Below are 26,125 nucleotides of genomic sequence, written 5' to 3' on the forward strand. Positions count from 1 at the left end.
TCTCGGGAGTATAATGCAGGGGTAGCCAGACTCATGCAAACAGGCTGATATGAAGCCGGTGTCGGTCATATCACGTGACTTGATGCATCAACAAATGTTGCAAACAGTGCAATCTAAACAAACAGGGCCTTGACTGGTATGACATTTTATCCCGGCAGTTATCCGGCGCCGCGGGTGGCCCCATACTCATGGCAATCCACCAATTCTCGCCTTTCGTTCGGCTTTCCAACGTGGGCTCTCTCCATGACCGCATGTTTCTGATCACCCAATTCCACTGTCCTCCGTAACATCACCTGATCCCCGGCGAGTTCGTCAACTCCCTACCGATCCTTCCGCGATGGCCGTGCCTCGCCCTTATATGCCTCTGCGGAGGACGCTCGTGAACCTTGCACCACGGACGAGTCGCACTGGTTCTCGAGTTCCGTTTCGAAAGTATTCAACAGAGGGAAAGCCGCCCAAACCAGAGCCGTTTACCGTGTGGAGGCCATACTTACGATTAGCCGTTGGGGTCCCATTTATTGGCGCTTTGATATACTCCATGGTAAGCCCCCCTCCCCATATTGGATCTCGATTGGGTGATGGGTGATGGATGCTCAGACTATATGTACGCAGATGACTGGCGAAGTGACCGAGCTCGACTCCCCGTCCATCGTGGAGCTCGATGAGTCCTTGAAGAAGCAGTCGACAATCAGCGAAACGTCCCCCATGCGTCTGCGCATGGAGAAATTGATCAAAGAACACCAGCAAAAGATCGTGGAGGAACTGAGCCGAATCGACGGCAAATCCTTCCATTCGGACACCTGGAACCGGCCAAACGGTGGCGGCGGAATCTCCTGCGTTCTCCAGGATGGCAACGTTTTCGAGAAGGCTGGTGTCAATGTGTCGATCGTCTACGGGGAGCTGCCTCGGCCGGCCATCGAGAAGATGCGGGCCGATCACAAGTCATTCGTCGGAGCAGATGTAGAGTCCCTCAGCTTCTTCGCGGCAGGACTCTCACTCGTCCTGCACCCGCATAACCCCATGGCCCCGACGGTCCACCTCAACTACCGGTATTTCGAGACCTCGGACCCGAAGGACCCTATCAACGGGGAGAAGAACTGGTGGTTCGGCGGCGGCACGGATTTGACCCCGAGTTACCTCTTCCCCGAAGATGTAAAGCACTTCCACCAGACCATCAAGGACGCCTGTGACCGCCACGACGCCACCTACTATCCCCGCTTCAAAGCATGGTGCGACAAGTACTTCTACCTGCCTCACCGCAAAGAGTCTCGCGGCGTTGGCGGCATCTTCTTCGATGACCTCGACGCCAGCTTCTTAGAATCCTCCGCGACCTCGTCGCAAAACCCACAGGAGACACTCTTCTCCTTCGTCTCCGACGGTCTCGCCTCTTTCCTCCCCTCCTACGTTCCCATCATCGAACGCCGCAAGGACATGCCGTTCACCCCCGCCGAGAAAGAATGGCAGCAGCTGCGGCGCGGTCGCTACGTGGAGTTCAACCTGGTCTACGACCGCGGCACGAGTTTCGGCCTGCGGACGCCGAATGCTCGGATCGAGAGTATCTTGATGAGTTTGCCGCGGACTGCCGGCTGGGCCTACATGGATGCAGTGTCCGGGACCCGGACTGAAGCATCTACAGAGGAAGAAGAGCAGCAGGGCGAAGACAAGGTGCGGGAAAAAGAGCTCATGGACGTGCTGAGACATCCCAGGCAATGGGTGTAGAGGCATTTCCCCCGCCTATCGTGTTTTATTCTGTACCATCACCGGATTTTGCTGCCCGATGTATAATGCAATCATATGTTCTGGATCGTTTGTAAGTGTCGTCTTATAGCACAGTGGACTATGCTTTCTGTATGTAATCCAAGATATATCGTCTCCGAAGCGATGATACATGAGATCATCACACTAGCACTGTATCAAGACGAGTGTTATACTCCGAAACAATTTTGTCCACTAAAAGATAAACTTGCATTCCACGACCAATGGGCCAGGGATATCGCTGTACAGAAACCACGCAAGGTCGCTCGCCAGCTGCATGATGACGGGATCCCGGCCGAGACGGTAGGTGGTTTCGACGAAGAAGATGGCCACCAGGCTCAGGGCGAGGGCGAAAGTGCATGCAGATGCCATTTGGAGGGAGAGAATTGTCGGTGAAATGCCCGGTATGCGGGCTAGCTGTTGTTGATCCCCACGGCGTAGAACGGCCAGAAGACCGAGCTCAGATGAAACAAGTCGATGTCTGCTTCCAGGGCATTCTGATAACGGGAGTAATGCTCCACCACCGCGGTGGGGTCCTGCGAGGAGCTGATAGGAGGCAGGAGGTGGAGGATGGCGAGGAAGAGAAAAACGAACAGTTGCACGAGTGGTCCGCAGACGAGGCAGATCCGATCCCGTCGGACATGATTCATCCTGGGCACATTCTAATATGTTTTGGTTGGGTCGTCAGCGCCTATTTGCCAATTCGTTGGTTGCTGCCTTTTGAAGAGAGAAATTTGTTGGGTTTGACTGCGCAAGGGAGGGGGAAATCTTCTTCACCACCAGTCTCAGGAGTGGGTGTCTGTATATATGCAGGCGACCTGGGAACCCACGAAGTCATGTGAAACCTGCTAGACGCATGAGGCACGATAAACAACTCCAGACCAAGTTTCTTCTTTCTCGATCGGTGCATGCCCAAGGGCCTGTAACCAGGGTTCCAAAAGTACGGTCCAGCTTGGAAGCACCTCTATCGTGTCACGGCAGCGTTCTTTAAGTCCAAAGCTGTGGATGCGTATCAGGCCGTCCAAGATCTGGAAAGCAAGGAGCCCATCGTCAATCTGCTGCAGTCCAATGATCCACCAGCTCAATTCGAGCGTTATGCAGCCAGCTTTGCGTTCGCCTTGACGTAGGGGAAGAGGCACGTGCACAACAGGAGCCAGAAGCACTGCGGGCCCGTGAATTGCTCGACTGTCTGGTTCGGGAGCTCACGCTGGCTAATCTGCTAGTGGACATCGTCCCAATCCTGCAGCGTCTGCCCGAGTGGCTCTGCCGATGGCGAAGAGTGGGCGACTGGTATCTCCAGAGGTTCCTCTAGACGGTTACCCGGCACATGGGTCTCGCACTCGAGAGCGGCCTGTGGAATTAGCTCCGTCAGCTGGTCGACAGGAGACAAACGAACATTCTTTCTTGGGACCAGCTATGCTACGTCGTCGATGAACTGAACATGGGCACTTGCATCACAACCGCCATTGCTCTCCGCATTTTCGTGACGGTGAGTCTTCAGCATCCTGATGCAGTCCGCAGGGTCCAGCAGATATTAGACTTGGTCATGGGACCGAACCGACTATCCGGATTTGCGGACGTCGGGAAACTACCGTACGTGCACGCGTTCACCAATGAAATTCTCCGCTGGCAGCCCATTACACCCTTTGGAGATCCCCATGTTCTCACCGCTGACGATGAATACATGGGCTATCACATATGCAGGGACGCGATAATTCTTCCACACCACTGGTCCATCGGCAGGAGCCACGAGGTCGGTGGGGATCCAGAGGTATTTCGGCCGGAACGCTGGCTCGCAAACCCCGACATCCCCCTAGCGGCCTTTTCCGTCGGCCGACGCGCCTGCTCGGGCCAACAGGTTGCGTATAACCCACTGTTCATCGTGATCGCCCGCCGTCTCTGGGCGTACGGCATCGTATGCCCCAAGGAAGATGAACAAATACGAGCGGGAGAGCTTAGGGTTTCTTGCCAGTGTGGCCCCTTGTGATGTATTCTTCAAAAGCCGTGGCCTTCAATACGAGGAGGCGATCAAGCGGGACTGGTCTGCAGCAGATAAAGACGTGGGGGCGATGCTAGCAAACGTTGGACAAACATGCCTCGCCTTTGGGTCTCAGGCTGCTTAATGCCCAATGGTAGGGCATGAGCTATCCTTGAAGCAAATGACTCCAAATGAATCTTCCAGAAAGAAATAGCTACATGCATCTGATGCGCCTTGGTGGGGGGAAGCTGGTTCAACGCACCCCAGTCGTCCTGGGCCTGGAGAAAGGCGATCGTATCGCGGGTGTGCTGCTCGTCGATGGATTCCAGGTCTCGGTGGATCTGTGGGCTCAGGCGAACTATGTGTGTCAACTGTTGTTGTTGGCCCTCGCCGGCGCCGCCGATCCCGTCCGCAGTGCTGGGTGTGGATCCGCGCAGGGCGGTGATCATGTTGCCTAGATAGGTTTGGAATCGAGGGGTCTTGAACCGTCCCCGTAGGTTAACGGGCATGACGAACGTTGCCGGGTGCGCTGTTTTGATGTCGGTGCAGGGCGCGGCGAGGACCCGCCTTATACAGGTTATCAAGACGGCGGAGATCACGGTGTTGCTGGACAGCGTCGGGGTCGGGACCGTCTGCTGGGGGTCCGGGCGATGGAATCGCTGCAGATGGCTTTTAGTTGCTCGACTCTGCTGGCGCGGAGGAGGAATTCTCGGGTGCTGAGGGTGGCCTGGACTCAATTTTGAGGCGCGCAGCCTACCGTAGTCAAGCTGACGCGTAGGGTGTTTAGACAAGTGTATATTCTCGTATAGATCAGAGTACAAGCCACTTTTGCTTTCTATTTACTGCTTTAGAACAGCTATAACTCAGGTCACATCGTCTTCTAAATAGTAGAGTTTACTGTCAGGTGAAATATCAGGTATATACACAAATATACAGACCCAGCGAGCAGAAGCAGCGATGGGCGCACAATGAAAGGAAAAGGGGAAAGTTCGAACTGTCTAGAAATGGCGCATATGTATATATGAAGAGGAAGAAAAGAAACAGGAAGGGGGGGAGTATCAACCATTCGGAGAGCCCCCAGCTTACTTGGAGACGTTTGATAGTAGGTAAGGTAGTAAAAGGAGCTGCAATGCGAATCAAGGTTCGAGTCTACCGGCCAGCCACCATATTCCGTTGTCTTGCCAGCCAGCCTTTCTGGGCGTCCGCTAGTCCGTTGCGATATCGGGAACTGGTAACGTTGTTGTTCATCAGCCGGCTCTGAACTTCGTACCATGAGGAACACATCAGGGCGAGTTCTCGTGATTGTGCGTCGATAATCTTTTGGAGCTCGACCTGTGGGGTTGGTGGAAGATGGGTCAGCAAGGAAGAACATAGGCAAGGATTCCATTATCCGCAAGAAGACATGCTACTCACCTCGCGCTCCCGGCTAATACCATCCTCGGCGAATTCTTCGAAATGCTTAATGCGCTCTTGAAGGTATTTGATGTGTTCGTTTTGATTGTGGATATACTGTAGATCAGGTTGTTAGCCGCAAATCACAAGCTTTGTTAAGAGACTATCAAAGCCCATCTACGAGACCAAATATAGGAATGACTGACCTCTGCACGTTGTGCCAACCGCTCCAGGTTCTTCTCAATCAACTCCACGACCTGCTTGGTAAGCTCAACTCCGGACTTCTGCGAAGCCTCAGAGACATCACCGCTCTCTTGCGCAGCGATCTCGGTGAGCAGTTTCTTCATTTCATTCATGGTCTCGTCATCTTCGACGCGGCTTTCGGCGATCACGGTCTGCCGGGTATCGAGCATCTCCTGCAGCTTGTTCCGTTCGGTGGAAGTCTGTCTGACCAAGGTGTGGGTGGAGTCAAGTTCCGCTTCGAGAACATAGATCTTGTGCTTAGCTTCGTCGCATTCTGCGCGGGTCTTGGCCAGCTCCTCGGCGTTGCTCTCTCTGGCACTGTTGATCATGTCCATTTTTTCTTTGTTGGAGAGTGAGTCTGCGAGTATTAGATAGATCCTCGGTGGATGTGGGGGGGAGTATATCCATGTTACTTACCCAACGTTTGCATGTCGGTAATATCTCTCTTAGCCAACGCAAGAGAATCCTGGGTCTCCGCTGTCTTGGCGAGTAAAGACGTGTACTGATCGTATAGTCTCCAATACTCCTCGCTGTCGCCGAAATTAGCATTCGAATGAAATCGGTGGTTCTAGACTTACTCTTGAGTGGATCGTTCGCGCGCCTGATGTAGGGTCTCGCCAAAGGCTTCAGAGAACCCATCAATTTGCGAGCCGGGCTACAACAGATTGTCAGTATACCAGTCGCTCGACATAGGAATGGACCGTGTTCAAGCATACCCGGGTCGGAGGTCCCTTCAGTGACTCGGTTTCCTTTTTCAAGTCATCGTTCTCGGATTTCCTGTGCGCTGTCAGCTCGGGTTCCAAGATCACCGGGATAAAAAACCTCACAGTTGCGATTCTTGGATGCCGATGTCTTCAAAGTCCTTCTGTAATGTACCCTGCATGCGTGGTGTCTCACTGCTCGGGGTGAGAGATGGGCTCCTTGGCGATCCTTCGATTTCCCGTATCCGTTCACGGAGTTCACTGATCAGGGCGTCGTCTCTCTCGCGCTGCTCTTCGGCGCTGCTAAGACGTTCAGTGAGGGCGTGGTTGTTGAACTCAAACTGCTTCTTCAGACTCTGCATCTCGCTGCATTCCTGTTCAATGCGCGGCAGCACTCGCTTATACTCCTCAAGCTCCACGTCGCGTTCCGTGGCCCTCCGCTGCTGCGCATCTGCGTCCTTCAACTGCTGCTGAATATCCTTGATCTGATTCTTCAACGCTTGGTTCTCTTTCTCAAAGTCCTGGCTGGCTTGCAACTTGGACCGATACTTCTCCGCGGCATTGGCCTTGCGGGCGAACTGGTCCCGCTCCGTCTTCAGCACATCATAGTCATCCTGCAGCCGCTGGTACCGCTCATTCTTGACGCGAAGTGACTCCACCGACATCTGCAGGCTGTCGACCTCGTCCTGGGCGGCGGACAAGCGCGCCTCTTGGGCCGCGATGATATCCTCCTGCTGGCGGGACCGAGACTCCAGGGCCTTCGCATTGAAGCCGAGGTCCCCCTTCCCGGCCTTCAGATTCACCAACCGATCCTCGGTCGAGGCCAACCGGCTCTGCAGCGTATCGTTGTTCTCCTGCAGTCGCGCCAGGCGGTTATGCATGTCCTCCAGGGTCTTCTCCAGTTCCTTTTTCTCATGGGTCAGCCGGTCCCGGTCGGCCAGCATTTTCCCCATCCGCTCCTCAAACCGCAGCTCCAGGTCCACGGACGCATCCCGGTTTTCCTCCTTCATCTCGTCCGCGACGTCGGAGCCATCGAGCTGGTCGTACTGCGCCACCTCGAAGACGTGTTTGAGGGTCTCCTGCGTCGGGGTGCTCAACTTCTGCAGGGTCTCGACGTACAAACCCGCGTTGGGCGAGTTGATCGCAGAGATCAGCACCAGTTTCAGTAGTTTGTTGGACTCCTTGACTGAGTTGTTTTCCGCGACGATTTCCAGGTTCGGGTTCGGGTCCAGGCCCGACGGGAGGCCATCGGGCTGCTGACGGATGTAGCTGACGACGGTCTTGTGGATGTATTTCAGGTTCTGGAGCTTCGACAGCAGATTTTCGGAGGCATCCTGGTGGGGTAATTCGTCGAGAAAGTATTGAGGGTCAATGTCCTGCAACACCTCCCAGATGATGGCCCCGTCGGTCAGTTCGTCGGTGGTTCGGATCGTCTTTCCCAGGGCGAAACTGTTGATCCATTCCAACAGGGCCTGCGTGATGGTATGCTCCGAGGCCATGTTGCTTAGGGCACCGGAGGGTGGGGAACGGACTGCAAGGCGGTGCGTTCGCAATCGATCGGGGGGTGCTCTGGAATGTTCAGGGGTGAGCGGTGCTATAAGCGCGGAGGACGAAACGGCGGGTAGATCTGCAACCTGCCGGTCGGGCACAGCGGGAGGTGGATTCGATGAAGGAGGAGTGAAGTAAGAGCATATATAAAACCGGACGGAACCCACCGTGGTACTTTACTCAATGGGGGATTGTGATGAGATTGTCGCGACTTGGTCGGTAGTGGGTTGTTTCAACGCGGGATCTACGATACGCGTCTGATAAGCTAAGGTTTAAGCCGAGCCAACCCGCACGAGATTAACCTCATCTGTAGTCTCTAGGTTATTTAGTGATGGGTAAACCACCACCCCCTTGCTTCAATTCTCTTCATATATAGGAATTCAAAGTGGAGAAATTTGTGGCTGAAGACGGGCGCAAGACCTCGAATCCAATATCCCGACGCTATAAAGTATGTTTGTATACAAACCTCCGGAGTACATGCGGCAATATATGTTTGCATACACTAAGGTATATATCCCTCCCCTTCAAGCCAAAACAGAGTAAAGCGCAAGCGTCAAGTCGCAAATCAGGTCCACATATAATTCCGATTCCAATAACATACACCTATCCTAACTTAAACGTGATCGTTCCACATTGGCCCATATCTGCCCGAGATATTCTAAGACCTCAATGTATGGCACCGACGCGGTGCACGGTCGACCCTGTCCTAAGAAATGGACACAGGTGAATCCTCCTCGACTGCGGCCTTATAAGGGCCCGACTGGGGGGACACCTGCTGGATCGCCACATCGGGAGCCTCGGCGGAATAGCCCCTACAGAAGGGTTAGGACTTGCCCAGGGTCGGAACAAGACAGTAAGCAGCAAGGGGACAGACTTAATCAGATCTAGATGAACGGAAAGCCAGCGGTTAGCCTGTGATACGGAAAGATTCATCATCCGAAGAGGGGAGATAACATACTGAAGGTATGAGTGATGGTTCCACCCTGCAAGCACAAGGCAGTTAGTGACCAGTCTCTGGTATATCAATATCAATCAGGCCCAGGTCTGACATACAGCCTTCTCGATGGATTCCTTCGACTCAGCGATCACATCATCCGGGGTACCCTCAGGGAAAGTGACCAAGACGGACTTGGCCAAGGCCAATGGAAGAAGAGCCAAGAGCAACAGCCGCATATTGAAGGATCCGTGTACTCAAGTTGACAGATTCAGCTTTAGATGATGAATGAAGTTCAGAGTTTCTAAATCATAAGAGCCTACAGCCCAAGATCAGGGGGACAGATGGGACAGATATACTAATGGACGATGGAGATTCAATGATTGATACTTGATGTAACCCCCCGCGTGAAGTAGATTGGGAACCATCCATGAAGGAAGTGGCAGCCTCGGGCACGTCATGCTGCAGGTCACGTTTCAGCCAGTTGTACGGTATCGGCTGATTAGTCAGATTTGGCCTAATCCAGGAATAATACCCTGGGTATTATGCAATACGCCTGTTTGGTATTGTTCAGTACTGTCCAGTATGGTATTTTTGGTGATGACTAACCCCAATCCCAATCTCGATCTGATTCTCACTCCATCATTCAGCTGAACCTCGACCTTCTCCCTCTCCTTTGATCACATTCATGGTTGACAGTCCTGTCGACACTTATTCCCTACTCACCATTCTACTCTGTTCCATTTAGATTTTGCTTTACCCTTTCCCCTTTTTTCCCCTCGTTCTAGCTGATCCATCGTTTTCGAGTCAACCTCGTTGCCCTCAGGCATATTCACGGCGTCCCTCTCGCGTTGACAGCTCGCTCCCTTCCCTTGCGTCCCAACGAACGGTGTAGGCTCCTTTTGCTGGTTACTGTCTTCTGGAAAGGTCAATCAGCGTGGAATATCCTCTCGGTTAGATCTTTTTGAAAAATAGGGGATTTGGGAGGACTGTTGACGGCTCTAGGAGAAGTCGGGCGGGAAACTGGTGCTGGCGTACTGGTGTTGTTGTCTCCAAGAATTCTGACCCAAGGTAGCTAGCAAGCATTTGACAAGTTCCGCCATTTCGTTCCATCTATTGCTCTCGCAGGAGGCCATTGCTTGTGGAAGACAAAAAGGCAAGGATAGGACATTGCACCCGGTAATTTTAGGAAGGGAAAGCAATATCGAACAAAAACGGACAAAAAAAGAAAAAGAAAAAGACCAAGACAAAGAAGAATAAAAAGAAAGAGAAAAGAACAGAAGAAGAGCGCACAGAATAAAAGCTGAAAAAAAAAAGATCAAGAGATTCTAAAAAGGAAAGAAGAAAAAAGAAACAAGAAACAGCTGACAATCTACGATTGTCTCAATTCCTCATATTCCCCCTCCCTTTTCACCTGCGTATATTTGCCCATCATGTCGTCTGGGCTGGCCTCGGACGAAGTGGCCGAGGACTACAAGAACTCCTTGGAGGATCTAATTACCAATGACAGGTTTCAGATCAGCAATTTGACCGTTATCGCAAAGGAGAACACGGAACATGCGATGGCCATTTCTCGCGTCTTGGAAAATCACATTCGAACAGTAGGTGACAGAAGCTTTCCCAGTTCTTCTTGTTCCAATCCAGGACTGTTTGTAGTTCGAACTTGGTTGGATTGTCTTTTCTAATGCGTGTGATGTAGACACCGCCGGCGCAGAAACTTCCTGCTTTGTATGTAGTCGACTCGATCGTCAAAAACGTAGGGACTCCCTACACGTTGTTCCTAGGCCGGAACATGTACCAGACCTTCATGAACGCCTACACCTTGGTCGATTCGCAGACGCGCCGGAAACTGGATGAGATGTTGAAAACGTGGAAAGAGCCTGTCCCGGGGTCGCTGGATACAAGGCCGGTCTTTCCTCCTGACATCACTCGCAGTATCGAGAGCGCTTTGATCAAAGCGAGAACGGCTGCGCTGCAGCAACAACAGGCTCGGGGCCAACAAGAGGTTCTTGGTCGCGGTCGAGTCGGAACTCCCCCAGGTTGGGGCAATACTCCCACGCCCCCTCAGGGGATACCCCGGCATCCGCCTGCCATGCCGTACTCTCGGAATGGATCTGGCCATGGGTACCAGGCTTCGGTATGCTCTTTTCCTGAACATGGGCGCTGTAGCACCGTACATATCTGACCATAGAAGCAGGGTGATCCGCGCTCATCGTCAACACCACAGCCTCCGCAGCACCGTGAGGTTGATCTCGCCGCGTTGAACCGAGATATCGAGGTTCTCATTACGAGTGCTCGAGCGGATTTTGCTACCAACCCGTTGGACCCGTCGGTGCAACAGCGCCTCAAGGCTCTTTTGGACCTCCAGGGGATTCTACAGCGCCAGGAGCTTACACAGGAGCAGCTGAAGTTGGTCCGAGATCAGATCTCCGCCCTGACTCCCAAGCGTTCCACCTCGACTCCTCAGTCCTTTCTCCCTAATCTTTCCAATCTTCCTAATCTCCCTGCCATGTCCGCAACGCCCATGGCCCCATCTGCGGGCCAACCTATCTCACAACCCCTCCAACAGCTTCTCAACCCTGGAACACTCGCCGAACTGATCAAGAACACTGCTGCGCGCCAACAGCCTACCCCGCCTCCCCAGATCCCCAATATCCTACCCCAGATGGCAACAAACAGCAGCATACCTCAGCCTAGTGTTACTCCGGCACCAGAGAATCCTCTGCTTGCAGCCCTCCGAGCCCGCGGTCTCTTGCCTTCGGCTTCTGCTCCCCCAACCGCTTCCGCCGTCCCATCGGCAAATCTCGCGTCTGCTTTTCCGTTAATCATGCCTGGTCAAGTACGATTTACTCCTCCGGTCTCGACTCCCCAGCCCTCCAACATCTCAAATGGCCAACTGGAAGTTCAAATGAACACTGCATCTATCAAAATGTGAGTGCTCGAATCCATTGCCAATACATCATCTCAATCTGACATTTCCCGAATCACAGACCCCGACCCGGGCTGTTGGCTAGTCTTTATGAAGCGAAGCCCAATCGATGTGGCACCTGTGGCCGTCGCTTTCACGCTACCGAGGAGGGCAAGGAGAAGAAAGCCCGTCACTTGGACTGGCATTTCAAGACAAACCAACGGATGGCAGACGCTGCTCGGCGCGCTCAAAATCGCAGTTGGTATGTCGACGAGCGGGTAAGTTTTCACCGTCTTAGTTGGTCCTGTTGTGCAATGAAGTTGACGCTGGGTTAGGATTGGATCAAATCTCGAGAAGCGGTCGACGACCAGAACCTCGACACGGAAACGCCAAACGAGGGCGCAACTGCGGGGGATGGTGAATCCGCCCACAAGGGACCCCCGAAACAGTGGATCCGTGCACCGAACGATGCCACCTTGAGGAATACCCCTTGCCCTATCTGTCAAGAAAAATTCGAATCTACATGGTCCGAAGATGTTCAAGACTGGATTTGGCAAGATGCAGTCAAAGTGGGCAATCGCGTATACCACGCCAGCTGTTATTCTGAAGTAACCAAGGATGGGCCTACACCCGCGCAGCGAGGCACACCGGCCGGGCGAACAGGGACTCCGGATTCCGTGCTTGGCAAGCGCAAAGCTGCAGAGGTAAGAATCTTGGCCCTGACGAATTGCAGGGGCAATGAGTTACTGACTTGCCGACTTTTTAGGGAATGGAATCGCCTGGGCAGAATGCCCGAGTCAAGACGGAGCCGATGTAAGGCTGGTCGCGGGCCTTGAAACGGAAAATTCACGCAACCTAAGCATTTGAGATGGGCATGCGTTGCTCCCCATCGCATATGGATCGCAGTATCCGTTGTGTCTTTGTCTTTGTTTTCGATGAGCATATATCCTTGTGCATTTAGCCGGCGGCTGTTTTGCATCGAAGCTCTTTTCCACCCGAGCGTTGGGCGGTTACCAGAGGATTATGAACATATATATCCCTGTAAAAGCCATGATCTCCTTGCATTGACCTTGTATATCTTGAACCATCCACCGTGTCATTCCTCAGCCAGGCCACTATTTGGGTGGATTGTGTAGCTGATACACGGAATCGGAAGCTGTTCTGATTCTCATTGTTGTATTGAATAAATATTTATCTGTCCCACTTTTAGCCTTAGCTCGGTGCTACCGTAGTATACTTTATAAGACACTGGATCTCGGAGAGGGGCGGTTATGTCATTCGCTGCGGGGCTTGGTGGGTTGAAACTATACTAACTTCTTTGAATTATAAATATAAACACCCCTCCGTTCCTGAATCAAACTTTGGTCTCTCTCTTTTTCCCTCTCTTCCCCTATACAATAAATCTATTGTCGCTATCACTGTCACTGAAGCTTCACTCACCATGGCGCCTCACAACATCAAATGGGGGATTATGGGTATGAAAGTGTTCCCCGCCCCCGCAACAGTCAACATATAGGCGAAGCTGACACAATTGGATTAAACGTATAGCCACCGGCTGGATCGCAGACAGTATGTATCCCGTACCTCGAAGATAGACGCCGCATCTACCCCATTTACCTATTCAAGCACAATTTCTAACATACCTCGTAGCCTTCGTTCGCGATCTCCTCCGCGACCCCGCCATCCGCGGAGTATCAGACGTCACCCACACCATAACAGCAGTAGCATCCTCGACATCCTCATCGCGCGCCGAAAAGTTCATCTCCGACACGGGCATCCCAGCCCCATGCGCCGCCCACGGCACCTACAAGGAGCTAGTCTCCGACCCCAACGTCGAGGTCATCTACGTCGCGACCCCGCACTCGCACCACTTCCAAAATGTGATGCTGGCCCTCGAAGCCGGGAAGCACGTCCTCTGCGAAAAGGCCTTCACCGTCAATGCCGCGCAGACGAAGATCCTGTGCGACGTCGCCCGCCAGAAGAACCTCTTCCTCATGGAGGCTGTGTGGACCCGCTACTTCCCGCTCAGCGTGCAGGTGCGGAACTTGATCCGCGACGGTGCCATCGGCGAGGTGTTCCGTGTTATGGCGGATACGAGTTTCGGGGATGATGTTGAGGAGGCGTGGGGGACGGAGCATCGGATGGTGAATATGGATTTGGCGGGCGGGGCGTTGTTGGATTGTATGTTCCTTTCATTTTTTTTTTCTCATTCCTCACCCCTCTTTTTCAAAAGAAAGAAGAAGAAGAAGAAGGGAATGAAACTAACAAAAACAGTGGGCATCTACTCCCTCACCTGGGTCTTCCAAACCCTCTATCACACCCTCCCGCGCGAAACCCGCAAAGCACCCTCCAAGATCTCCGCCCACATGACGCCCTACCACCTCACCGGCGCCGACGAAGCGACCACCATCCTACTGACCTTCCCAACCAGCACGCCCTCCAACGGCACCCACCCCGGCGAATCGCAAGCGATCGCCATGACGCACCTGCGGGTGTCGACCGACCCGGACGAGCGCAACACCGCGCGCCCGGCGATCCGCATCCAGGGCACAAAGGGCGAGATCCAGGTGGATGGGCCTGCATTCCGGCCCGAGCGGTACCGGGTGATTCCTAAGGGGAAGGATGGAGAGGTGAGGGAGGTGGAGGTCCGGGTCCCTGGAGATGGGAAGGGGATGTTTTGGGAGGCGGATGAGGCGGCGCGGTGTTTGAGGGATGGGAGGCTTGAGAGTGAGGGGTTGCCTTGGGAGGAGAGTATTGCGATTATGGAGGTTATGGATGAGGTTCGTCGGCAGGGGGGGATGACCTATCCTGAGAAGATCGAGTCGACGGTTTATCCGACGGTGTTGTAGATGTATATATTATGCATACCAAGACAAATCTGAGAGTCATAGGGCTTTAAATGAGGGTGGTTTATGTTCTATCAGAAAAAGAAAAGTAGACCAGATTCGTCTAATTGGCTGTATTTTGCTTCCAGGAAAAAAAGTAACCTATTACTATACATGGCGTTCGGATCCCTGCCGGGAGGTGCGTCCGCACCAAGACGCGAAAGTCAAGCTTTTCAAAACAAGGTGTAGACCCGCAAACCACCGGCCCTCCCCTGCTGGCCATCGCTACCATGTCCTCTTATCCCATCTCAGATAGAGATCCGAGGCATACGGCGAGGTATATCGATACGCCACTGGACACCACGATGTGGCGTCCTTAACAACAAGAGAAAATGCTTTAGTTCTTGAAAACACCGAGCAGGCTCTTCCACACCTGTCCGGGCTCCTGGCTAGCGTCGATTCCGCGCCAGATACCAGTCTTCTTGTAGTAGTCGACCACAGGGGTGGTCTGGGCGTGGTAGGTACCCAGACGCTTCTTGAGGGTCTCGGCGTTGTCGTCCGAGCGCTGGATCAGCGGCTCGCCGGTCACATCGTCCTTCATGTCGCTCTTGGGCGGGTTGAAGATCTTATGGTACGAGCGGCCGGAGGCGGGGTGAACCAGACGGCCAGTGATGCGAGCCACGAGGAGAGAGTCGTCGATCTGCAGCTCGATGGCGCGCTGGAGCTTCTGCTGACGAGCAATCAGCATGTCGTCCAGACGCTCAGCCTGGGCAACAGTGCGGGGGAAACCATCCAGGATGAATCTACATAGCGTTTGTTGGTTAGTGCTCAGTCCGAACCATCTGTCGTATGCCAAGATGGAGATACACACCCGTTCTTGCACTCAGCGTTGTTGTTCAGCTCGCTCTGGATCATGTTGACCATGATCTCATCGCTGACCAAACCTCCCTGGTCCATGATCTTCTTGGCCTCCTTTCCTAACTCGGTCTTCTTCGCGACCTGGGACCGCAGCATGTCACCGGTGGCCTATCATTTATCCGTATCAGCGGTCCGCTCTCTAGCCGGGTTGATTATACACGGCACTCACCAAGTGGCAAACACAGTACTTCTCCTTCAGGCGCGGCGCCTGGGTTCCCTTGCCTGTTCACCGGTTGGTCAGAACTGGATATAAAAAAAAATAAAAAATAAAAATCGACGAAAAAACCCAATCTCATCCAACATACCAGCACCGGGGGGACCCATGAGGATGATGCGCATCTGCTCCGCAACGGACTTGGGCTTCGTCTCAAAGCCGAGACGGCCCTCCAAGTCCTCAATGCGGTTCTCGAGCTTGCCGATCGTGTCCTTCAGACCGGTAACGATCTCTTCCGTGATAGGAGCCATTGTGACAGAACGATTAAATAAAGACCTTTAGGGAGAATAGGAATAGAGGGGATAAGAAAGGAATTGGGGGAGGGAGGTTGGATCAGGGACGATGGGAGACGTGGACGCAACGACGAACGGGGAAATGGAAGAGACGGAATCTGCAATAAGTTGGGGTGGAAGAAGGTCGACCGGGAGCGGAGTCTCGCACCCGCGTCTCCGAGGTTCGTTTGGGCTGGCGGGACCTCCGAGCACGGCTATGACGAGTGATCTCCATAGGATCTTTGATTCTTGTGGCAAAATCTTGTATTCAGGATTATTGATGATGGCTTATTTTGTTTCTTTTTCCACATCTATCTATCTATCCAATATACAACATGAAGAGGCCAACAATGCCTTTCCGGAACACGTGGTGTTCTCTGTACGCCTCAGGCATTAAACACCTCAGGCACCAACACCTCAGACCTAAACACCTCAGGCACTAACACCACATGCACTAAACACCTCAGGCACTAAACACCTCAGGCACTGATTAATACACCAGCCACACCTCTGTGGCTACCCGAATGTGGCTCATGCCGAGCTTTCGCCAGCAGTCAGCAGTTCAGCAGTCACCAGTAATAGTAATAGTAAGAGAGCTCATCGTCATCTCTCTCGACCTCCCCGACTTCCATATCCATCTTAATCCATCATCCTTCCCCCCTCCTATCCCATAATACTAGTCTCGTCTCCTGCTTGCTTCCTCCTTTTACGATTTGACCTGGTTTCTCTTTTCTTTTTTTCTATCTAAAGAAAAGATACAGCCCGATTGAGTCCTTGGAGTTCCCGTCCATATCGGCTGCTGGTTCTCGTGCCTTCGATCAACTCCGTCATGCCTGCCACTACGGCGGAAACTCTCTCCCTCGTCCAGCGCTCCGTCACGGTCGCTCCGCTAGTCCTTCTCTCCGTGGCAGATCACTATGGGCGCTCAGCCAAGGGTACCCGGAAGCGTGTGGTAGGTGTCTTGTTGGGAGAGAACAGCGGTAATGTCGTTCGGGTATCGAACAGTTTTGCTGGTGAGTGAAGCTTTCTCTGGAGTATCCTATACCATTTTACAGAAACTAATGCGTCTCGTGTTTATAGTTCCTTTCGAGGAGGATGAGAAAGACCCGTCCGTCTGGTTCTTAGATCACAACTTTGTTGAGTCGATGAGAGACATGTTCAAGAAGATTAACGCCCGTGAGAAGTTAATTGGGTGGTATCACTCGGGCCCGAAGCTGCGAGCCTCCGATCTGGAGATCAACGAGCTGTTCAAGCGCTACACCCCGAACCCGCTCTTGGTGATTGTCGACGTCCAACCGAAGGAGGTCGGCGTGCCCACGGATGCTTACTTTGCGGTGGATGAGATCAAGGATGTGAGTGCTCCCCGTGTGATGGTCGTGCGGACCTATTCCTCTGCTGGGCTATCACTTACACGAAATATTATTACAGGACGGCACTACTACTTCCAAGACCTTTGTCCACACCCCGTCGACCATCGAGGCGGAAGAAGCCGAGGAAATCGGCGTCGAGCACCTTCTTCGAGACATCCGTGACGTTGCAGTGGGCACCCTGTCCACCCGGATAACCTCGCAGCTGCAATCGCTGCAGGGTCTGCATCTGCGCCTGCGTGACATCGGCCAATACCTCCAGAAGGTTCTGGACCGCGAGCTCCCCATCAACCACGCAATTCTCGGAAATCTCCAGGACGTGTTTAACCTGTTGCCCAACCTGTCGACCCCGCCCGCCACGACACGGATCAGCGGATCGGAGCCGCAGCCGACAGAGAACAGCGAATTGGCGCGCGCCATGAGCATCAAGACCAACGATCAATTAATGGCCATCTACCTGAGCAGCTTGATCCGGGCCATCACCGCCTTCCACGACCTCATCGAGAACAAGATCCAAAACCGGCAACAGCAGGCAGAGAATGAACAGAAGAGGGAGCAGGAGACGAATGGGGTCAAGGGCGAAAAGGATGCCGCGAAGAAGGGGAGCGCGGCAAACGGCGAGAAGGAGGAGCAGGACGAGTCTAAGGACAAGCTCAAGAGGAAGGAGTGAATGGGGGGATAGCTGCTATCTACGTGAAACGATTCATTAGAACAATTCATTGCTGTGGAATGTATACTATGTGCTCGTGGATATATATCTTCCCCGTCTAGAGCGCAATGCCGACTCCAAGTGAAACGACGTTATTGGAGGACAGTCTCGAGACGTGGATGTCCACGATGACAGTAGTAATCGTATAAGTGGTAGTATATATGTGGACGCAAACGAAGTCCTCATATGGGCCTCATGTCGCCAGCCTAGTGTCGCAGCGCAAGTCGGCCATCTACACGATGAGCCTGCTACAAAGACCTCGCTATGGAGACTTCCACCCACAACTAATACATAAGCCTAGCTATGAATTACTACAACTCAATAGATGCAACGACTGTTCGTTCAGGTCTAGCCAGGCATTCACAGTATCAAAAGAATCATTTTAAAACCCATCTATAATTGTGACTGAAAAATGACACCGAACGCATCCTCAACCGGAAACCCACAGCACAAAAAAATTACTCCCCCCAGCCCGCACACCAACACGCCAGCTCATCCGCCGTAAGAACAGCAACGCCACCAGAGGAATCCCCATGGTCAAAAACCCCCGGACAACGCGTCGCCAAAAAACAAGCAAGAAGGTGTTTGCAGACGGGTGGTGTCTGTTTCGTCGCGCCGTGAGTCAAGGCGCCGCCGAATGAGCACGGTCTGCTGCTGTTGGACTGGTGTGTTGGTGTTGTCGGTGACGACGACGACCGTGGCAGGTGAGAGGGGGTGTCCTCAGGCCCTGGGTCACGATACGCTGCTAGGGCAAAGGTCGGGCAGCTGCAGTTCCATGCATGCAGTCGGACTTCGTAGCCTTTTTGTCCCGTGCGCGGGACACGAGACCTTGTGTCGGGTGGGAGTGATGATCCAGAGGAGGTAGAGGAGGAGGTAGAGATCACGAAGAAGACACCGTCTGATGATTGTGGACTGTTCCCTGGGCTCTGGGTCTCCTGCCTACTGCGTAGAGCATTATCGGGAGACTCCGAGTCCGTCGCTGTTTCATTTACAGCTTGATGATGAGAGTCTTGTTGTTGATGCTGAGGCTCTATCTGGTATCGTCTCACCAGACCCCGGTCGAGGATATCCAGCGCAAGAAGGAGTTCATTGGGGAAAAGGCAGTGGAGGGTTAGCATCAGCTGTTTCACTTGAGGCATTCGAGATGCGAGAGCACGAGGGAACGCAGAGGCATTTTGCACGAGACGTGGGTGTCGTAAGGAGCCAGAGTAGTCATTCCCGTCGGGGTCAGTGGTGGTGGTGGTGGTGGTGGTGTAGTCTTGAAGCTGCGAGACTAGATGGTCGACGAACTGGACGGTATTGGGGGACGGTATCTCATGAGTTGGAGGATCAAGGGTACTCATGTTCTTCAGTCATGGGCGCACTTGGGATAGGGAGTGTTGGTGTTGGGACTGCCATGTCATAGGTGATTGATTCATCCCGCTATCAAGTTCTTATCGCTTACCTGAGATACCACCGAGGTCCATGATTCCAATGACAGAACAACTCTGCTAGAGTATTTACAAGAACAGTGAACGAGTAGATGATAGACTAGACTTAATTTTCTGATTCATAATACAATAGAAAAATAGTGAAGCTAGGAACCCGAAGTTCCATTGGGTTTCCAATCACTAAGGCGGTTTGTATAGAGCTACGCGTATCAAACTACCTCGGTCTTCGACGAGGTTCAATTAAGTCAGTAGTTGACCCCTCCATCACATGATATGGAGAGGGATGCGGTGAGCAGTTAGTCCAGTTTCAAGTGTGTGATGCAAGACTAGGACTTGTGAATAATGCATCGACAAGGGTTAAGGTCTCCCAGCAGGACCAGGACGGGAAGTGTCGAGCAAATGAGATGCGGGGACTGGGTCATGGCCAGGATCAACATGTTGGCATCAGCTGGATGTACTCAGATACTATTATACTGGAGATACTTACAGCTCCAAGAGTTCTGGGTCTAGATTGTCTTCATTCATTCCATATATGCATACATATGTAAACACTTCATGACGTCGGACGATTCCTTAAAAGTTGTCATATCGATATTCCATCAGAGAGATAAAAGCAGCAGCTCACTGATGAACCTCCGGTGAACGGTTATATTGGATATTGACGGAACAACGGTGGAGCTCTTCTGCTACGGAGTTTAATTAATTGTGGCCTTGATCCCCTTCTTCGGAGTCCCAAACCAGGGAAGCCCGTAGTCTAGACCAGATGCTTGGACGGTCTCGGACTCGTCATGAACCCGTTCTTTCCCTGGGAAATGTGGAAAGCTAAACCATGACCATGATGATATGTTGACAGTCCACAGTCCCTGTTTCAATGGCCTGGTAGGAGCCTCGGGGGGAAGTGGTGTCAGCCTGTCAGGGCCAGACTCTTCCCCACACTCTGGTTTCATCTTTCTGAAAAGCGGATTTCTTTCCCACACGAGTGCTCTCGCCCGAATTACTCTAGTAGGAACTATTCCCGTGTCGCCTTTGTCGACTGTCGAGTCATGCCTGGTGGTTGACATGGCTGATTGTCTCTTCGCCCGCACCTCGGATGATAACCTGTAGCCAGGCGACCAGTCGAATGGTTCAGGCCGCGGTCATATACATGAGGCAATAAAGAACGCCATCTTTGTCTCCAGCCACTTCAATTGATCCCAAAGCTACCAGGATATATGTTTCTTTCTTGTCTCGACTTCGGCGTTCTGTCAGCGCAATCACACCTGAATGGCTCCTGACAAACCCCAAACAGCGTTGACCTCTTACCCACCCCAACTGGGCCAATCAATATAGAGGCGGGGACCCCAAACCTGAACATCACTCAGTCCCTCCGAACGACCGGCTCGGTTCGCGAGCTGGTGTAGATTCCTCCGGGCCCCTGATGTAATAACACTCTGCGCCTCTTTCCTAGCATCAGCGCCACACAGAGAAATGATAGACCGGAAGAAATCACCAGGATCACCCGCGTATACCAACAACTCCATACATAAGGGAGAAAACAAGACTACCGAGAGCTTAACAAGTCCGACAAATCGTGTTGCCGATTCAAATCTAGACCTTAAGCAACTCAAATCCCCCGACGGGTCCCACACAGTTGGGCAGCGTCGAATTGTCAACCGTTTTCTCCGTAGCCTCAGGGCCCACTTTCCGGCTTTGCCACGAAAGAAAACAGTAATAATAATAATGACGATCGGTAGACCGTTTCATCTTGTTGAGATTCCTGATCCTTCATCTTTTTTTTTTTTTTCCTTCGCGCCCATTTGGCCAAGCTCCTAATACCCCGAACCCCCCATTTCCACTCCCACTCGAGCTCCTGCTCCATACGGAGTAGGGCGGCCGTTCCAGAGGGTCCTGCGGGCCAATGGATTCATCATCGGCCTGTTTTTTTATTTCGGTCGGTGGCTTGATGTACTGTAGTTAATCAGTTAATCTATCTCAGTAGGACCGTATGAACCGGTGAGGAAGATTCCCATGACGAGGGTACCAAACTCTGCATGTTTGGAAACTAGTACCTAATCTTGGCCAAAGCCAGTTATGGGTTAGGTAGCTAGGTAGGTACAGGTACCCAGGTACCTACCTACCAGTAGGTGTACTGTCAGTGGTGGGTAGGTAGGTAGGTAGGTATACAGATCACCTACAGGCGGTGTGTAGTCATGGGTAGCAACTAACAAGTAACAAATAGGACAGCATGATGAATACGAAAAAGCGAATCAGTAAACACAAAAAAGAAAAATTCGAAATAAGAAAAAATAAGATATTATCGTCTGATAATTAGGCGACTGTTAGAAGAGGAAAGAGATGGATCACTACGACTCAACAACGAACTCAATAAAGACTAGAGATAATGTGGGGCCTGGGGCCTCTCCCCCCCACTCTTCCCCCTCCCTAAAAGGGTCGTCGCCGCGTCGGACATTTTTTGCTGACGTTCTTAATTCTTTTCGGGCGTGTTCAGTGACGATCAACTTTGAGCCAGGAATAGAATATAGTAGCGGTATCCCTGTTTGGGGGGTTCCACGCCATGGTGACCAATAACCGGGGCTGGATGGACCAAGGACTGGGTTTGTTCCAGATTGAATGAGGGTTGATTATGTGTGCTGGTATTGATAGTCGAGATACCGTTCTCCATCTCCTTCCTAGCAGGGTTGTGTGAGCTTTTTCTAAATGCTATAGTTTGATCCTGCTAGATTTATTCCCCCTGGGGTAATAGGTGTCTCGTCTCCTCGGGTTCTTCCTGCTACCACAATAGGAGGACGCTGGATTATCTCTCTCTATGAGCCGATACGTCACAGGGCCAGAGGGGAGGGAGTCGGATGAGATGACCTCGGATATGTTCATGGATACAGTGGTGTACGTGTTATGCAAGATGACTACCAATTATCATCGAAGTTACCTGTCATGATTTGGATCTGGCCCTGATGAAGTATTATCAGGATCATAAATAAATACTAAATGTATACAATCAGATTCAAGTCATGATCTTCTTTGTGTCAGTCAACATGACTGGTATAAAGAAGTTGTATAGATGATCGTAAGGATGTGTATAGGGTCATCCTAGATATGTATGTACACATGTGCATGATGTGGGTATGGGGAGCATTCGGAGATTATTCCAGTGAATATCATGCAGTCACACTTACAGGTCTAAACACCATGTACGCAGTAGTTGGATAATATTGAACACGGGTTCAGTTGATCTATCAATGAGTTCTTTGATTATTGAGTTGTCTATTACTTATTTACTTACTTTAACACTCTTGATAGAGAACCTAACTATGGAGAACTCCGTATAGACTCGTATCCCGGACTCTTTGTTCCAGATTGATATCTTCAGATCCTTACAGGCGTTTAGCACGTGTGGTCGCTGTAAAGTCAAGGTTCCCCGGGGATGAATCTGCCTGGTTTAGAAGTTTATCTCATTATTTTTGATAGATTGATAAATTGATCGGTGATTAATATGTCTTCGTTCCCCGGGATGAGGCTTTGGGAAATGGTAGCGAGTGGTTTTTCAAACCGCCAGTTCGCCGTCACTGGAGTCCTGCGTAATAAACAAACAATACTAAAAAATGAAAACAAAAAGAAAGAAAGAAAAAAAGAAAAAGAGATACAGCCCCACATCTATCAGCCAGCTGGTTGGACTACCAACGCTGGATCCTCTCCACCGCCACTGTCGGAACAATAGTAGACACTTTCCCCCATCCAGACAAGCGGACACCGTTGAAGTGGATCCCCGTTGGTCCCTAGGTAATCTTGCAGGCACTGCAGTCTGGCGGAAACCCCCCCTTGTTCCCGCAGCCCCGTCGTTCGAAGAAAGAAAAACAAGCAAGCCCAACCCTTGGTCCAAAAATACTCCGCACATTATCGCCTGTTTGAGCTGACTGCTAATCTGTTCATCAACCATGTGTCTTGAGGAGTTTAGTGTGTGCTACAATGTATCATGTTGGTATCTTGTTCAGTTTCTAGGTATTCATCACGTCTCTAATCCAAGTTATTCGTTGATTGGACTGAGGTACTCACTCCCAATTACCTAGCTAGGCAGTAGGTGCGATTATTCCGGATGAAGATGCGAACTTATATACGGTTCGGTCACGCCGGCCGATAGTTAGGTCTTTCTATCTCCCGTGGTGGAGACATGGAGCAGGCCAAAAGACACCACGAGGACTGACCTCCTGTTCTGTAGCCCGTAACCAGTAGCCACAAACTAGTCCGTTCCTCGTCGGCGTTCAATAATATGGAAACCACCCAGGAGAGGGAGGATCGATCTGCAGGCTCTGGGCAAAAGACTCCGTCGTCTCTGCAGGTCGGAAGAACGCGTCGGCAATAATCTCGCTGACGCGAATAAATAACAGATGATTAAATAAAATGAAAATAATCAAAAATAAATAATGAAAAGGCCTGGATCGATGTATTGTGCTTGCGTTTGGCGGTTCCAGGCTTCTAGCCCGACACGATCAACAGTCTCCAATTTTAAACAGGGACTTGTCGAGACCCGGAGATCGCATGAAATCCTGCCGCTCCTGTCCACGCTTCCCGGGACGGTTAAGCGACAGGATGAAATCTTTCTTCTCTTATGACTGTTTTTTTTATTATGATTTTTTTTTTTCTATAATTTATAATTTTTCGACTGTTTCCACAGTAAGTAATCATAGGCATGGTCACGAACCGCAGTTGAACTGAGCCCGAAATGACCCCCGGGCCTCACTGGAGTCTCATCTCAAACAAACATCGGATTCCTGGGTCGGTCGACCCTTTCGTTTGATGATTGGATCTGGCTCGACTTGGTCGGGGTGTGACAGGATGGCGCAGGCAGACGTCCTGGGCCATGACACGATGCTGGGCTGCAAAGCACATCCGGTCATCATTCAGTTTCTCTTCCACCTTGATGTCCGTGTCCACAACGGCCTGCAATGGCACATTCAGTACGGAGTACTCCGTACTCATCGAGTGTAGCAGAAGAATGCCAAGTAGAAGAATGGAAGAGTGGAAATGTAAGGGTGAACGGTGGAAGAGCTGCCGCGTCCCAAGACTACGGAAAGTGGTGGACGGGTTGATGTATCACTTGGGCTATGCTATTATTACGGGACATCTTCATTTCAAAGACAGGCTGACTGTGTGATTTAATTTCCGTCGCAATTGAAGAGAAAGTAATAATGTCAAATGGAATAAATCAACAAAGAAAAGAAGAAAAAATAAAGGAAAGAGAAGCAGAGGTAGGATGGGGTACGTACTACGTAGTCGATATTAACAATCCACTATCCTCGTCTCTGAAGAAGGCTGCAAAGGTGTAAATTTCGATCCGTATAGATCCATACCAATGGCTATAAATATAATTTGTTTTGATTATTTAATTAATCGAACCAAGAAATCCGGTCGAATAACGAGGTTACAAGAAGATTTAGCCCATGGGTCGACAAGTTCGGTCAGCCAGGCCGTGGGGTGCAGAAAGTTGGACGAGGCGAACGGTTCGAAGAGATCCCAGTAGCGTATTCCCTAGCAATATTATTTAGGTCGATACCTGCCTTTCGGGGCTTGGGGTTCGTTCGCCGTTGACAGATCCATTGTGGTCGTAGCATGCCACTAATTGGTTGGTTATCGACCGTTGGATTGGAGGAAAGTTGGAACCTTCAATCTCAACTTATTGATCATTCCTTTTTTCATCAGAAGCCAACCAGGAGAGGTAAGAGAATAGTCAGTCAGCCATGATATGTTATGACGGGAGAGGATGTTGAGTATGAACATCTGGGCGGAAATATTGATACATAACGCCTTTTTTCTTTTTCTCCTTTTATCCTATTTAATTTTCGAATCTTTATTTTACTTCCTAGAAGACCACTCCTTTCATCCTTCTAGCTGGTGTTATTCTAGTAATTCTGACAGGTGACAAGGGTTTGAATGAGAAGAACCTTAGCTGTGGTTAAGTTATTACGCATACCTCTGGGCATCATTGCCTACGATCCCACCTTGGTTGGAGTTTCTTTGGAAGGCTAATTCGAGCTCTGGTTCGGAGTTCATAATAATACCAGCTCCCCACAGAACCTGTTTCTATTTATTTCATTCTATTTGATTTAATCTTATTTTCTCTTCTCTCTGTTTTTATTTTTATTTTTATTTTATCTATCTTTGTCTACGGTTTTTCTTGTTCGAACCTCTGTGATCTTGCCCTATACTCAAAGGAGGTGGAAACCAAGAAATACAGAAGAAAAAGAAAAATCTCCCAGGAGGGAAACGATACCAGGGTTCCCGGGTATGCAAGATTCTAGTCGCTGGTGGCTTAGACCGTCTTTTCCTTTGATTTTATTTTATATATTTCTTTTATTTAATGAATATTATAATTTTAATCAAGATCATATTCAAGAGTTATCATTGTTCAATCCATACACATACAGAGTCATCTCTTTCCCTACAATAATCAATTCCCGGAATTTGATATCATGTTTATTCTTAGATGAGTGTATGCTTTCTGCTTCTCATATAACGATGCAGCCCAGTCTGGTAGAAATTTAGGTCAACGACATGAATCCTCCCAGCCAACTCACCACCGAGTCATCATCCAAACCGAGTCTGGGCTCGAATGTTCGGGAGGAGAAGCAGAGGGTTTGACCGCCAGTGAAGCCTTCCTTTTGAGTTATAGTACCCGCGGGGTGGAACCACAACCCCCGTTTTGATAGTCATGAATTATTATGATAGTACCGTTACTATTATTATGATGATGATGATGATGATATTACAATAGGAATAAGGATCCTAATCGTCTCTTGAAACGTCAACCGTTGGTCCTTTCCCTAGTGGTGGTTTGACCATCAGTGCTATGGAAGACACTCCCATGCCCTGATTATTCTCTCATCTCCATCATGGTCTAACTATTATTTGAATTTTCGATTCTATTGTATTATTTTAT

General features: G+C 51.0%; 10 protein-coding genes across 10 annotated transcripts; 5 read left to right on the forward strand and 5 right to left on the reverse strand.

Annotated features, from left to right (window-relative positions):
• The first annotated feature begins 174 nt into the window (after positions 1-174).
• hem13 (coproporphyrinogen oxidase) lies at positions 175-1,727 on the forward strand. Its single transcript, XM_024818373.1, has 2 exons — positions 175-541; positions 613-1,727. Exons 1-2 carry the CDS (start codon positions 338-340, stop codon positions 1,717-1,719), a joined length of 1,311 nt encoding a protein of 436 aa, XP_024673212.1. The 5' UTR covers positions 175-337; the 3' UTR covers positions 1,720-1,727.
• Positions 1,728-2,168: 441 nt separating this feature from the next.
• On the reverse strand, positions 2,169-3,259 carry BDW47DRAFT_124825 (uncharacterized protein; the record flags this gene model as incomplete). Its single annotated transcript, XM_024816314.1, has 3 exons — positions 2,169-2,417; positions 2,984-3,106; positions 3,179-3,259. The coding sequence occupies 3 exons, from the start codon at positions 3,257-3,259 to the stop codon at positions 2,169-2,171; spliced, it is 453 nt and encodes a 150-aa protein (XP_024673213.1).
• A 42-nt stretch (positions 3,260-3,301) lies between these two features.
• On the forward strand, positions 3,302-3,742 carry BDW47DRAFT_124826 (cytochrome P450; the record flags this gene model as incomplete). The annotated part of the gene is made up of 1 exon (XM_024816315.1): positions 3,302-3,742. One exon carries the CDS (start codon positions 3,302-3,304, stop codon positions 3,740-3,742), a length of 441 nt encoding a protein of 146 aa, XP_024673214.1.
• An 897-nt stretch (positions 3,743-4,639) lies between these two features.
• BDW47DRAFT_103840 (putative microtubule binding protein HOOK3) lies at positions 4,640-7,804 on the reverse strand. Its single transcript, XM_024812179.1, has 7 exons — positions 6,196-7,804; positions 6,085-6,145; positions 5,947-6,023; positions 5,786-5,898; positions 5,332-5,726; positions 5,147-5,242; positions 4,640-5,065 (listed from the first exon to the last, which is right to left on the reverse strand). The coding sequence occupies exons 1-7, from the start codon at positions 7,566-7,568 to the stop codon at positions 4,883-4,885; spliced, it is 2,298 nt and encodes a 765-aa protein (XP_024673215.1). The 5' UTR covers positions 7,569-7,804; the 3' UTR covers positions 4,640-4,882.
• Positions 7,805-7,952: 148 nt separating this feature from the next.
• BDW47DRAFT_103842 (uncharacterized protein) lies at positions 7,953-8,976 on the reverse strand. The gene is made up of 4 exons (XM_024812180.1): positions 8,671-8,976; positions 8,576-8,600; positions 8,492-8,501; positions 7,953-8,429 (listed from the first exon to the last, which is right to left on the reverse strand). The coding sequence occupies exons 1-4, from the start codon at positions 8,788-8,790 to the stop codon at positions 8,324-8,326; spliced, it is 261 nt and encodes an 86-aa protein (XP_024673216.1). The 5' UTR covers positions 8,791-8,976; the 3' UTR covers positions 7,953-8,323.
• An 848-nt stretch (positions 8,977-9,824) lies between these two features.
• Positions 9,825-12,346, forward strand: BDW47DRAFT_17292 (putative mRNA cleavage factor complex component Pcf11). Its single transcript, XM_024818374.1, has 6 exons — positions 9,825-10,152; positions 10,251-10,688; positions 10,746-11,482; positions 11,542-11,737; positions 11,795-12,163; positions 12,226-12,346. The coding sequence occupies exons 1-6, from the start codon at positions 9,985-9,987 to the stop codon at positions 12,274-12,276; spliced, it is 1,959 nt and encodes a 652-aa protein (XP_024673217.1). The 5' UTR covers positions 9,825-9,984; the 3' UTR covers positions 12,277-12,346.
• A 472-nt stretch (positions 12,347-12,818) lies between these two features.
• On the forward strand, positions 12,819-14,333 carry BDW47DRAFT_103848 (Gfo/Idh/MocA family protein). The gene is made up of 4 exons (XM_024812181.1): positions 12,819-12,934; positions 13,008-13,028; positions 13,110-13,640; positions 13,734-14,333. The coding sequence occupies exons 1-4, from the start codon at positions 12,901-12,903 to the stop codon at positions 14,306-14,308; spliced, it is 1,161 nt and encodes a 386-aa protein (XP_024673218.1). The 5' UTR covers positions 12,819-12,900; the 3' UTR covers positions 14,309-14,333.
• A 64-nt stretch (positions 14,334-14,397) lies between these two features.
• Positions 14,398-15,933, reverse strand: adk1 (adenylate kinase ADK1). Its single transcript, XM_024812182.1, has 4 exons — positions 15,508-15,933; positions 15,372-15,424; positions 15,156-15,310; positions 14,398-15,087 (listed from the first exon to the last, which is right to left on the reverse strand). Exons 1-4 carry the CDS (start codon positions 15,665-15,667, stop codon positions 14,682-14,684), a joined length of 774 nt encoding a protein of 257 aa, XP_024673219.1. The 5' UTR covers positions 15,668-15,933; the 3' UTR covers positions 14,398-14,681.
• A 361-nt stretch (positions 15,934-16,294) lies between these two features.
• rpn8 (proteasome regulatory particle lid subunit RPN8) lies at positions 16,295-17,796 on the forward strand. Its single transcript, XM_024818375.1, has 3 exons — positions 16,295-16,701; positions 16,769-17,040; positions 17,117-17,796. The coding sequence occupies exons 1-3, from the start codon at positions 16,518-16,520 to the stop codon at positions 17,723-17,725; spliced, it is 1,065 nt and encodes a 354-aa protein (XP_024673220.1). The 5' UTR covers positions 16,295-16,517; the 3' UTR covers positions 17,726-17,796.
• A 392-nt stretch (positions 17,797-18,188) lies between these two features.
• Positions 18,189-19,134, reverse strand: BDW47DRAFT_103852 (uncharacterized protein). The gene has a single exon (XM_024812183.1). The coding sequence runs from the start codon at positions 19,105-19,107 to the stop codon at positions 18,223-18,225; it is 885 nt and encodes a 294-aa protein (XP_024673221.1). The 5' UTR covers positions 19,108-19,134; the 3' UTR covers positions 18,189-18,222.
• Positions 19,135-26,125: the final 6,991 nt, after the last annotated feature.

Source organism: Aspergillus candidus (genome assembly GCF_002847045.1).
Source record: "Aspergillus candidus strain CBS 102.13 unplaced genomic scaffold BDW47scaffold_15, whole genome shotgun sequence".
NCBI classification, from domain to species: Eukaryota; Fungi; Ascomycota; class Eurotiomycetes; order Eurotiales; family Aspergillaceae; genus Aspergillus; species Aspergillus candidus.